This window comes from Euprymna scolopes, chromosome 6 (genome assembly GCF_053919585.1).
Source record: "Euprymna scolopes isolate OS-2025 chromosome 6, ASM5391958v1, whole genome shotgun sequence".
Lineage (NCBI taxonomy): Eukaryota > Metazoa > Mollusca > Cephalopoda > Sepiida > Sepiolidae > Euprymna > Euprymna scolopes.
In genome coordinates this window covers 150,403,660-150,417,262 of record NC_136487.1, presented here as the reverse complement: position 1 = coordinate 150,417,262, position 13,603 = coordinate 150,403,660, and the positions used below count along the sequence as shown (strand labels likewise).

The 13,603-nt window shown below is 33.0% G+C and overlaps 1 protein-coding gene across 2 annotated transcripts in view; it reads right to left on the bottom strand.

Moving 5' to 3' along the window:
• LOC145278037 (uncharacterized) overlaps nucleotides 1-13,603 on the bottom strand; it is a 44,544-nt gene that overhangs the window by 24,355 nt on the left and 6,586 nt on the right. The window contains exons 2-3 of one of the 2 annotated variants that reach the window (XM_080130256.1): nucleotides 6,727-7,440; nucleotides 2,159-3,796 (exon numbers count right to left, since the gene is read on the bottom strand). In XM_080130256.1, the coding sequence (XP_079986382.1) occupies nucleotides 2,159-3,796; nucleotides 6,727-7,440 (2,352 nt within the window). The remainder of the gene's footprint in view (nucleotides 1-2,158; nucleotides 3,797-6,726; nucleotides 7,441-13,603) is intronic. The other variant, XM_080130257.1, reaches the window with a different exon arrangement.

Genomic DNA, 13,603 nt, shown 5'->3' with positions numbered 1-13,603 from the left:
GGCCTTTGTAGATATGATCCCAAATAGTAAGTCCTTACATCCAAGTGGCATAACATGACGGATAAAGTGCTTAGTATAATCAATTCTATGTGACAGTCTTCTGGCGGTTGGAAGTTCAATTCTCACTTCAGATGATATTAAGAATACAATTACAACTCTCAGTTCACATGATACTAACAAGAGCAAAATGCTGTGAAAATAACACTCAAGATGAGATCAGTAGTCCGAAGAATCCAAATAATATGAATAATCAATCCTCATCTAAAAAAATTTCAAAACTTAACTTATTATTGCACAAAATCATTATATTTAATGTTTGTTTTTTTTATTTTTGACAGAGAAAATGTCTAATATCTACTTTATAAAATTAAGTCAGTAAGATTTCCAAAGTTAGACACAAATAGCAATCCATCTGATGCATCACTATTTGATTTGTACTGGCCTATTTTTTTTTCATTATTTTTCACAATTATGCTATTGACGCGAATATAATTCATTTCAATTCGGTTTCTTTCTGATAATATTTTGTCCGAGCAGGATATAAATTTTTCTTTTAAACCTAGGCAGAAGCATGAGCTTAGGCTCTTCATAAAAATTATGCATTTTGTAATTTTGTTTTCCTATTATAAATAACTGAAAACCTATTACATGTGCATAAAACAAACTTTCCAATATTTTTCTAACCATATGCAGCGGATTTCCCGTCTATCTTCCACTTATATTAATTTTTATTACGTGCTACAAAGAGTAAATTAATTCTTAATAATCACAAAAACTTACAATCTGTTATGGGGTAAGCTGATAAACCTATTTCCAGAATAATGAACTTACTCAGATACTATAAATATAGTTACATCTAACATGTTATTAAATAGCAGTTATGGCTCCAGAATCATGACGTGCACTTCTGTAACATATTTTTGCTAATACACTTTGTGTTAACTATACTGCTGTGTTTGTCTTGATTATTACTTGCCTGCAAGAATATACCACAATCACTATTTGTGTACACTAACTTAAGACTATTTTGAAAATTTTTAAGACAGGCTCTTCTTTGTTTAAATGCTGAGTGATGCATTATGTTCATGAAAAAAAATTTGTTTAATTGTCAGAAAATAAAATTACCAATTTTTTGAAGAATTAAAAGTTTGTAGAATAAGAAGCTATGAGGTGCCTTCAATAATTCCAGACATTTTTGTATGGGCACTTATATTGATAGTACCCGCATTAAGTTATAGTCCCCTTCAAAGTAATCTCCTCTGGCTGCAATGCACTTGTTGTACTGTACCAACAACTTCTAGAAGGGCCCCATAGAGGACCTTTTGTGTGAACATCTCAATGTCCCTTGTCACAGCTGCTTTCCTCTCCTCAATTGTCTCATAATGACAGCCTCTAAGATTTTCCTTGAGCTTATGGAATAACCAAAAGTCATAGGAAGCAAGGTATAGACTGTAGAGAGGGTGAGAAACTGTCTTGATGCCTATCTTAGTCAAATAGTCTGTGATAAAAATGGAGTTGTGGACTGGTGTATTAGCGCAAATCTTCCGCATCTTCAGTTCTCACAGATAATTGTGTATACAGTTCCTACACTGACATCAGACTGGACACTTATTGTCTCTATAGACACACGACAGTCCTTCTCCATAAAATTCTTTATTTGGCCAATCAACTCTGGTGTTCTGACTTTCTTACTCCTCCCACACCTCTCATCATCTCTCACAGACTCCCTGCCTTCCTCAGATCTCTTAAGCCACTCAAAAACTGATGCTCAATTCATGCAAGATGGTCCAAAAGTAGTCTGAAGCATCCCATACGTTTCTGTGGCATTTTTCCAAATTTAAAACAGAATTTTATTGCATATCGTTCTTCTAAAGTGTGCTCATATCCAGATTGCATTTTTGAAATTCCCAAACTGTGACAATCAAGCTTTAGTAGGGTGTATTTCAATTCCTGCTGCAGCTGTTCATTTAGAGCTGAAATCATAAAAATTGCTTAGTCATCTCATAAGATGTATAGCAATAACATACTGAATTTTCAAGAGTCTACGACAATTTTAAATGCCTGTACAAAAAAGTCTGGAAACTTATTTAAAGCACATTGTATTTTGCACACATTCTATTTTTCCATAATAAAAAAGTTATAAAAAGGAATTACTAACCAGAAATGTCATCTTTTTTAAGATGCAAATAATTGTCATCTGGAGTCCCTTTTTCTTTGCACACATCTGAAGTTGTTGGTTTTATTGGGCTTAAGATTTTCCTTTTCTTAAGAAGTTGTCCAAGCAAACTGCTTGTTTTTTTTCTCTTAGTGTGAGATTTTAATTTCTTTTTAGGTGGTTGCTCGCTCTCTTTTGATTGGCTGCTTTCACTTTGACTAGAATTATTACCAGAAAGATTCTCAACATTCTGACAAGTTCGTTTTTTTGCTAGAGACAGCTTTAAATTTTGGTCATTCTTTGCAGGAACCGCACAGGAATTCCTTGAAGTCTCATCGTCCGGAATCAAAACCTTATCTCCAGAATTATGTTCTTCTCTCTCTACCAATTCCAACTTTATCTGGCTATTCCATGATTGTGCATTCTCATCGAAATTTGATTCATCAGTGGCCAGAGGCAATTCTGAAGAATACTCGGTGAAATCGTTTTCTTTATAACAGGAAAAGTCTTCTGTTTTTATATCCTGTTTCAAAACCAATGAAGAACTATGAAGAATTTGGTTTAAAACTTCTGATCTGTTTGAATTATTCTCTTCTAAGGTGGAAGTATTTTCTTCCAAATTTATTTCACCTTTCTGCTCAGCTGGTTTAGCAATAGAACAAGAAATGTTACCATGATCATCTCTTAGATTATTGCAATGTAGAGTGTAAATAGGTAATGGATCTGTAGAATTTATTCCTTCCACATATTTTCCAGGAGTTCCAATTTCTTGGTTGGTTGTTAGAATAGCATCAGTGGTTAAAGGTACCTCATTAGAAGTCAAGAGAAGTCCGTCCGAGGATAGAGTGAGGCCGACTGTGGAGAGAGAGTTGTTACCTTTCGATAGGGAAATTGTCACAGTTGAGGGAGAGATCTCATCCACAGAGATAGGGAGTGTTTCGTTAGTGGTCATAGTTATTGAGGCGGATTCATTCGGGAAATTACCAGCTATAATGTTGGATGACGGATATCTTTTTGTGGATAATATCTGACTATTGTCCGAAGAGGTCGAGATCAGCTTTACTGGAGAAGTTATTTCTACAAATTGAGGCAGTAATATCTGACTAGGAGTAGTTTCTGTGCAAGAAATAGGAATTTCTGTTTCAGGATGAGGTAGATCAATATTGGACGGTGCTGGTTCCGCAAAAAGTGAATCTTCAACTGTTGCTTTTTCTAGGGTCTGCCTTTCTTCAGGCATCGATGCGGATGCAGCAGTTAAGGTTTTTGGTGAGGACGATATGGCTAGTATATTTGAATCATTGTTCGAGATGAGGTTTTGAGACACTGAAGGGAGAATCTGTCGAGAAGAAAGAGACAAGAGAATGTCAGGAAAGGATGTGGATGCTGGGAGATCTTCTTGAGATGCTGGGATGTTTGATGCAAACATGCTCGAAGTTGATGGTTCAGGAATAATTGATATGCATGATGACATAAGATCCAGTGTCGAAACTGTGGCGTCTTCACCAGGCGATGTTGTGGAAACGACAGTATTTAGATTAGATGGTTCTGTGGTTAGTTTCTCTGTATTAACCAACTCTTGTTGACATTTGTGTGAAAGATATGTTTGCTTTCTCAAGACAATATATTTTAAAGGGTCAGCATCTGAAAAAAGAAAATGGAAAATAATTTATTTGGTTAATTTTTGAGATGAGGATCAATAGTTTGTATTATTCAAACTACTGTTATCATCTTTAGTGTTATTCTCAAAACGTTTCGGCTGATGTAACCTCCAATAGTTTTCAGGTGTATCGTGTCAAACCGCAAGGATCCCTAGCATAACAGATAAAGTACTAAGTAAAATTCAGTTCTAACTGACACTGTTCTGGAGGTTCTAGGTTCAATCCTCAATGCGGGCGATACTAAGAATACAATTGCAAGTTACTTAAGACTTCTACCCTATCATGGAATCATTATTTTTAATGCGTAGACATAACTTTGCAGCCCACACAAACCATGGTAGCCATACAAACAGAACTGTTTGTACATGCCCTACCGACAAACTCGTGGCATAGTGGATATAGTACTTTGTAAACTTCACTTATAAGAGCCAAATACGTCCAAGGATGGAATATTGTTGCCACATCTGGGCAGGAGCTGCTAGAAGCAACTTATCCTGCTTTGGCAGAGTTCAAAATAGACTTCACAGCCTAGTAGGGGATGCCTTTTTCTCTTCCTTGCAACCTCTTTCCCACAGAAGAGACGTTGTGAGCCTGTCTCTGCTTTATTGTTATTTTAATGGCAAGTGCTCGGCTGAGCTCCAATCTATGGTACCCACCCCCTAGCCTGACTTTCATGAAAAACACTCATCTAGTTGAAACCACTATTTGTCTGTGCATAAGCCAGTGTGTAGATTCCATGAACAAAGCTTCTTTCTTGTAGCTGCATGTCTACGGAGCTCTCTTCCATTTTCCTGCTTTCCAACTGACTATAATATGGTTGTCTTCAAGTCCAACGTGAACAAATTCTTGATGAGCCGCCTCCTTAAGTAATCCAATTTACCAAGTTTCCACTACTAATGATTACTATGAAATTTTCCCATTGACTACTGTACACTCAGTAACGCTTATCCTTGAGTGGCCTCTGGGCCTTGATAAGTGATGACTCCTTTGCAAAAAAAAAATAAGGTTGAAGTTTTAATCCTCAGTGCAGAGTGATAATCAGAATACAATTACGACCTACTTAGGATTTCTACTCGGCCATGGCTGATAGAATATACATCCAGATTCCCGAGTTTGACAAGATATATATGAAGAAGGTTGGCGGTTACAATGTCGAAAACATTATGAGAATAACACTCAAGCTGAGAATAGTAGTCCAAATAATTTAAATTGTACAATTTATTTGGTGTAAAACACATCAAGTAGAAAGGATTTCTGACTATAAATAAACTAAAAGAATACCTGTCCCAGGATGGGTAAAATTAATTCCTTGATCAGAGCAGTTTTGCACCACTTCTATGTCTCCTTATGAAGATTAAAATAAACATATAATGCTACTAAAACTTATTGCTAAAATCATTATTTCAGTTTTGATTCAAATCCATTACATGATTTTGATCCAAAGAAAAGTTTTAAATTTGAAAAACTTGAAATTCAAAGAATCTTGCTTAATTAGTGTCTAATGATTATGGATCAAATTTAATGCAAATCTGAAATATTTAAATTTTTAAATGGGAAGTTGTGCCCATATTATGCCCACCTTTAAATTACTCCAAAAAATTAAACATGGAAAATATCTATTGACATCTGAAACCTATACTTAACATTTCACAAAAGCCAAAGGTGTCTGAATTTCAACAAAGAGCTTGTCTTTGACCTTCTTTATATATAACTAAATTAAACTAAATATAGCCCATATTTGGAACCCTTATGCCTAGCAGCTGTATTCCAGCTGGTTAGTTAGTTTAGGAGTAAATCCTACACATAGAAATATATAAACATATACACATGCCTAGCTTTATATAAATAGAGATATATTATTTTTTATTAGCATCCTTAAGTCTCAGACAACTATGGAATTGTGCTTTCCAGTGTAAATGGTAAGAAGATGAAGTTGATAAAGTGGGACAGGACATCACATATTTGAAATTGATGGGATTCTGGGATAAGATATTCAGGCTTGGTGAAAGCTTCAATGAGAAAACACACATTAATTATAATCTACTGAAACATGATATCATTAAGCAATGCGCTTAACACATAATTGATCCTCTCTTTTTTCTCTCTCTGTTAATCTTTCAGCCACCAGTTTGAATAAATCCTTCATTTCTCAAGAACATATTGCATAATAATTAATGCAAGAAAACATGTTTCATGGAATCTTGTTGCCATATATGGGCTGGTCCATCTTTCTCTCTACTGGACAATGTCCAGAAAAGAGTTTCCAATATAATAGGTCTTATCAACCAAGCTCCAATCTGACAAGCAGCAAAATCCCACACCTTCACTGTAGAGGTTACCAAATGCCAGAGTGTTTTCTTCAGGCCAAGATCAAAGTGTAGTATCTTTTCTTCAGATGCTGCACTTTAATTTCTTGTTCTCTCTCTCAGTGGAAGAGCAAACCTTCATGACTGAGACAATTTTTATTTTTGTTCCTTTTCCCCATGTTAAAAAACAACCCTGGTGTCTAACTCTGTCCCGTGGGGAGGCATCATAAATAGGTACTCTGGAAGTTTCTTCTCTCAAACTGCTAGACTTTGAAATTACCTCCTTGTATCGAGCTTCCCTGACTGTACTAGCATGTAGAAATTTAAATGTAATGTGAACAGATATCTTGCTGCTCAACTCCCTACTAGGAGTGTCCCCTGTAGACATGGTCACTAAGCAAGCATTCTTTAGTGAAACAAAAGTAATCTAACTCCCTTACCTCGTTCATGAATTCTTTGAGGTTTTGCAATATTTTACATTTCTAAAAGAAATTAAGATATTTTGATATGGAAATGTAATTTTTATGTTTGCAAAACTTGTGACCGCTGGACAAGCCCCACCCCACCCCACAGAGAAAATGGCAGGATTGATCACAAAGAATTTTACCTTTGCTTTTGCATTTTATTCCGACTCCAAGAACTTTTGACGAAGTTTCCGAAATGGAGCCTGTATTCTCTGAATCTCCATCTTCAAGGAACTCCAATTCTGGCATCTTTGCCATTTGCGTTTCTTCTGCTTCATTTTTTTCTTTCTTTGCCTTTCGTGATATCAAATACCGAATGTCTTGCGATGTTGGATGGAAGCGCCGGTCTGTACAATCGGCGGCCTGGTTTTTCAAAGCACAACCTTTGACTCTGGTGACAATCTCCTCTCTTTTGAGTCCTTCATGGCACAACTTTGTAATGAAATCCACCAGACTTGGATGAATTCGATTAACTTTCCATTCTTGTCGATTATCCAAAGAATGTCCGGTGTGTTTGACATTTTTACGTACCAAACATGCCTTTCTGATGCCATCACCAACAAATTTAAAAGAGACATAAGATTTACAGGAGTTGGCGCGAGTCTTGCTGGGATTCCCTTGCGACTTGCCTCTTGGCTTCTCATGTCTTTCACAGAGGAACATCTTCAGGGTTACACTTCCACCTTTTTTCGGTTGCTGGAAGCGCCCTTCTTTCATTTCCTCCATTCTATCCAGATAGCAGTTTATGAACTCATTTTCTGTTGCTGTGACCAGGTAAACTTCACCATCGACATGTGTAGGTAGAGAAGTGTTTGTCATGATGGACTGCAAAAATGCAACATCAATGGTTGTTAAAGCTGGAGAAAAAAACAAAAAACAAATTATAAAAATAGAAAAACAAACAGAATGAGAATACAAAGTGAAAAAACATAATTTTTATAGGATAACGCTCCCTGCCCCCTCCTCAAAATACCACCCATGGAATCATTAATTTTAATTCAATTGCAATTTTAAGGAAACTAAAAAGTGGATTTAGGCTCACTTTTGGCAGCCTTGTAATTGTTGCTTACCTTATTTTTATCTTTAGTCCTCACATTCCATCAGCAATGTTTCAGACAAAGAATTGACATTTTAAAGGATAAAACAAGAGAAGCTTGTTTCAGGAGTACAAATATTTTCTGGAGCGTCAAAATGATTCAACTATTTTTTCTGGCAAATTTAGCAACACATTTGATATAAGTCTTCTATTTAGCAATCCTAGGCCAAACTCTACAACATGATTGCTAATGTTGGAAGTCCATACTGTGTAAAGATGCTTCTGCCATTCAAGGGCAGAAAAGTGCTCTAAGCAATACATCCTCACATGTGGCAGCGTACAATAAAGATTACTTTCGTCAGCTTCATAACTGTTCCGTTATGGTTTGAGTGTGACATCACTTTATGCAACAGCAGGACTCCATCTTTGGATGCATCTGATTCATATATGATTTTTTTTATGGAACTCGCTCTAGACATGATACCACTTGGTGTAAGCTGCTAAAAATACAGCCATAAAAAGAAAAAAAAAAACTGCTCAAGCTAAGTGTGATATGGATAGATTTTGACTAAAAAAAACCCAGCAATTCTTCTCCCTTTGTCAGAACGTTGCTCATGGAATGTGAGGACTAAAGGATAAAATAAGGGGACCTTGCTTCAGGAATCAAATACTTTCTGGAGTGGCAGAATGATTCAACTGTTTTTCTGGCACGTTTAGCAACAGATTGGATATAAGTCTTCCATTTAGCAATTTTAGGCCAAACTCTACAACATGATTGCTGATGTTGGAAATTCATGCTGTAAAAATGCTTGTGTCATTCAAGGCTAGGAAGAGCTGTCTAGGTGATACATACTCACATGTGGCAGTGGACATTCGAGTTACTTTCGGCAGTTTTGTAACTCTCACTCTCCTTATTTTGTCCTTTAGTCCATGAGTGATGTTTCTGACAAAGGGAGAAGAATTGCTGTTTTAACACATTCGCTGCCAGCTATAGTTCTATTAAATTTATTGTCATTGCCAAGCTATTTTTTCTGTGATTTACAAAAAATAAAGTCAAATACAAATAATGCATATGAAAATAATCTATATATATATAAAAGTGAAAGTGTCTGTCTGTCTGTGTACATTTCCCTACGCAATAACTCTGTCAATTTCCAGTCTACAGACTTGAAATTTGATATACAGGGTACTGAGATTTGGGAAAATCTTTGTAATCCGTTTTTGGACAGAAATTTGGCTGTTAAGCGGTCAAAATTCAACGATTTGACCCTTGAAAACTCTACCAAACTCCTCCCTCAATTTTGGGTATAAACAATTGAAATTTTAGATATAGGTTACTTGTACATGGATCTAACTTAATAACTTGATTTGAGCCCAAAACAATAAATATTAAGGGGTCATAATAGAGATCAAAGTTAAAAAAAAAAAATTGACCGCTGCGGTCTCTACCAAATTACTCATACAATTTCTGGTTTAAACATTTGAAATTTTACATAAAGGGTATTCAGAGATAGGGCAAGCTTTTTAATCGGTTTGGGTTGAAAATTTGAGCTACTACTATATAAATGTATATATGTATGTTTGCATGTCTGCCTAAAACTTTTGACAGAGGCGACGGATTTTCACAAGATCAGTATCGCTTTTAAGCTTAACCTTTCAGATGACAAATATCGAAAAATTGGCTAAAAACATTACTTTCTTCACCTTCAACTGAGCACTTTTCTACAGGGATGGGTTGCTTTTTTCGCCGATATTGTTGAAAGTCATCCCCTCTTTTCGATTGTCTAGCCTTAATTTAAACCTACGTCACTTTTGGTTTGATGGTGATCGTAACAGCAAAGACGTCAGGTTTTTTTCCCCATTCTTTTCCTCCTTCACGGTACGGGTTTAAGCCTGCCTTCCTACTATCATTTTTTTTTTTTTTTTTTTTGCTCAACACACACCTCCAACCACCCGAGCAATTCCGGGCTGAAGTGCTAGTATGGAATATATATTAAATTTGTATTATTTATAATATTCTTGTATTTTGTATATTAAATAAGAAAATATCTTAGTCGAGTATTCTCATAGTTGGCATGTAAAGCATTCATTTCTTCTGGTATGCTAGATACGAACGATCTATTTTTCTGAATAATTGTACTTTTACGACAGAATTTCTAGAAGTGTAAGCCATGTTTAGTTTCAGAACAGTTTCTGATGGTTCATCATTCTACACAAGTCCTAAGAGGTGACTGGTTCGCAGTAGACAGTTTCACAGAGCAAAAGATTCTCACCGTGTTGACACGAAGAAGGAAACATGCGAAATTGCTACAGAAAAGGTTTAATATTTATGGAGCAATTCTGGTTTCTGATTGGTTGGTAGCAGAACGTGAATTAATTGCAATAATATTAGACCAATGTTAGACCAGTATGATAATGTTAGACAAGTATTATAATGTTATTGCAATAATGTTAGATTATTACAATAATGTTAGATTATTGCAATAATGCAAGATCATTGCAATAATATTAGACCATTCTAATAGTGTAAGATTATTGCAATAATGTTAGGTTATTGCAATAATGTTAGACCATGCAATAATATTAGACCATTGCAATAATGTTAGATTATTGCAATAATGTTAGACCATTGCAATAATATTAGATTATTGCAATAATGTTAGACCATTGCAATAATGTTAGGTTATTGCAATAATGTTAGACCATTGCAAGAATGTTAGATTATTGCAATAATGTTAGACCATTGCAATAATGTTAGACAATTGCAATAATGTTAGATTATTGCAATAATGTTAGACCATTGCAATAATGTTAGACCATTGCAATAATGTAAGATTATTGCAATAATGTAAGACAATTGCAATAATGTAAGACCATTGCAATAATGTAAGACCATTGCAATAATGTTAGACCATTGCAATAATGTTAGATTATTACAATAATGTTAGATTATTGCAATGATGCTAGACCATATAAGATTATTGCAATAATGTAAGATTATTGCAATAATATTAGACCAGTGCAATAATATTAGACCATTGCAATAATATAAGACAAATGTCAGACCAGTATGATAATGTTAGACCAGTATTATAATGTTAAACCATTGCAATGTTAGATTATTGCAATAATGTTAGACCATTGAAATAATGTTAGATTATTGCAATAATATTAAAATATTGCAATAATGTTAGACCATTGCAATAATATTAGACCATTGCAATAATATTAGACCATTGCAATAATTGTAAACAAATGCAATAATGTTAGACCATTTCATTAATATTAGACCATTAAATAATATTAGACCATTGCAAAATTGTTAGATTATTGCAATAATATTATACCATTGCAATTATATTAGACCATTGCAATAATGTTAGATTATTTAAATAATATTAGACCATTATAATGTTAGATTATTAATAAGAGACCATTGCAATAATATTAGACCATTGCTATATTAAACCTAACATTATTGCAATAATATTAGACTATTGCAATAATGTTAGACCAGTGTGATAATGTTAGACCATTGCAATAATGTTAGATTATTTAAATAATATTAGACCATTATAATGTTAGAGTATTAATATTAGACCATTGCAATATTAAACCTAACATTATTGCAATAATATTAGACCATTGCAATAATGTTAGACCAGTGTGGTAATGTTAGACCATTGCAATAATGTTAGACCATTGCAATAATATTAGACCACTGCAATAATATTAGACCAATGCAATAATTGTAAACCAATGCAATAATGTTAGACCATTTCAATAATATTAGACCATTAAATAATATTAGACAATTGCAATAATGTTAGATTATTGCAATAATATTATATCATTGCAATAATATTAGACCATTGCAATAATGTTAGATTATTTAAATAATATTAGACCATTATAATGTTAGATTATTAATAAGAGACAATTGCAATAATATTAGACCATTGCAATATTAAACCTAACATTATTGCAATAATGTTAGACCAGTTTGATAATGTTAGACCATTGCAATAATGTAAGATTATTTAAATAATATTAGACCATTATAATGTTAGATTATTAATATTGGACCATTGCAATATTAAACCTAACATTATTGCAATAATATTAGACCATTGCAATAATGTTAGACCAGTGTGGTAATGTTAGACCATTGCAATAATGTTAGACCATTGCAATAATATTAGACCATTGCAATAATATTAGACCATTGCAATAATTGTAAACCAATGCAATAATGTTAGACCATTTCAATAATATTAGACCATTAAATAATATTAGACCATTGCAATAATGTTAGATTATTGCAATAATATTATACCATTGCAATAATATTAGACCACTGCAATAATGTTAGATTATTTAAATAATATTAGACCATTATAATGTTAGATTATTAATAAGAGACCATTGCAATAATATTAGACCATTGCAATATTAAACCTAACATTATTGCAATAATATTAGACCATTGCAATAATGTTAGACCAGTGTGATAATGTTAGACCATTGCAATAATATTAGACCATTGCAATAATGTTAGATTATTGCAATAATATTAGACCATCGCAATAATGTTAGACAATTGCAATAATGTTAGATTATTGCAATAATGTTAGACCATTGCAATAATGTTAGATTATTGCAATAATGTTAGACCAGTATTATAATGTTAGACCATTGCAATAATGTAAGATTATTGCAGTAATATTCGACCACTGCAATAATATTAGACCATTGCAATAATGTTAGATTATTTCAATAATATAAGACCATTATAATGTTGGATTATTGCAATAATATTAGACCATTGCAATAATGTTAGGATATTGCAATAATATTAGACCATTGCAATAACATTATTATATAACAGACCTAACATTATTGCAATAATATTAGACCACTGCAATAATGTTAGACCATTGAAATAATATTAGACAATTGCAATAATGTTAGACCATTGAATAATATTAGACTATTGCAATAATGTAAGACCATTACAATACTGTTAGACTATTTCAATAATATTAGACCATTAAATAATATTAGACCATTGCAATAATGTTAGATTATTGCAATAATATTAGACCATTATAATGTTAGATTATTAATAAGAGACCATTGCAATAATATTACACTATTGCAATATAAGACCTAACATTATTGCAATAATATTAGACCATTGCAATAATGTTAGACCAGTGTGATAATTTTAGACCATTGCAATAATGTATGATTATTGCAATAATATTAAAATATTGCAATAATGTTAGACCATTGAAATAATATTAGACCATTGCAATAATGTTAGATTATTGCAATAATATTAGACCATTGCAATAATGTTAGACCATTGCAATAATGTTAGACTATTGCAATAATGTTAGATTATTGCAATAATGTTAGACCAGTATTATAATGTTAGACCATTGCAATAATGTAAGACCATTTCAATAATATTAGACCAATATAAGGCAATAATATTAGACTATTGCAATAATATTAGACCATGGCAATAATATTAGACCATTGCAATAATATTAGACCAGTGCAATAATATAAGACCATTGCAATAATATTAGACCAATGTTAGACGTATAATGTTAGACCAGTATTATAATGTTAGACCATTGCAATAATGTAAGATTATTGCAATAATGTTAGACTATTGCAATAATATTAGCTTATTGCAATAATATTAGACCATTGCAATAATGATAGACCATTTCAATAATATTAGACCATTAAATAATATTATACCATAATGTTAGACTATTGCAATAATATTAGACCATTGCAATAATGTTAGATCATTTCAATAATATTAGACCATTATAATATTAGACCATTATTGCAATAATGTTAGACCTTTCAATAATGTTAGACCATTGCAATAATAAGAGACCAGTGTAATAATAATAGACCAATGCAGTAATATTAACTTATTGCAATAATATTAGACCTGGTCG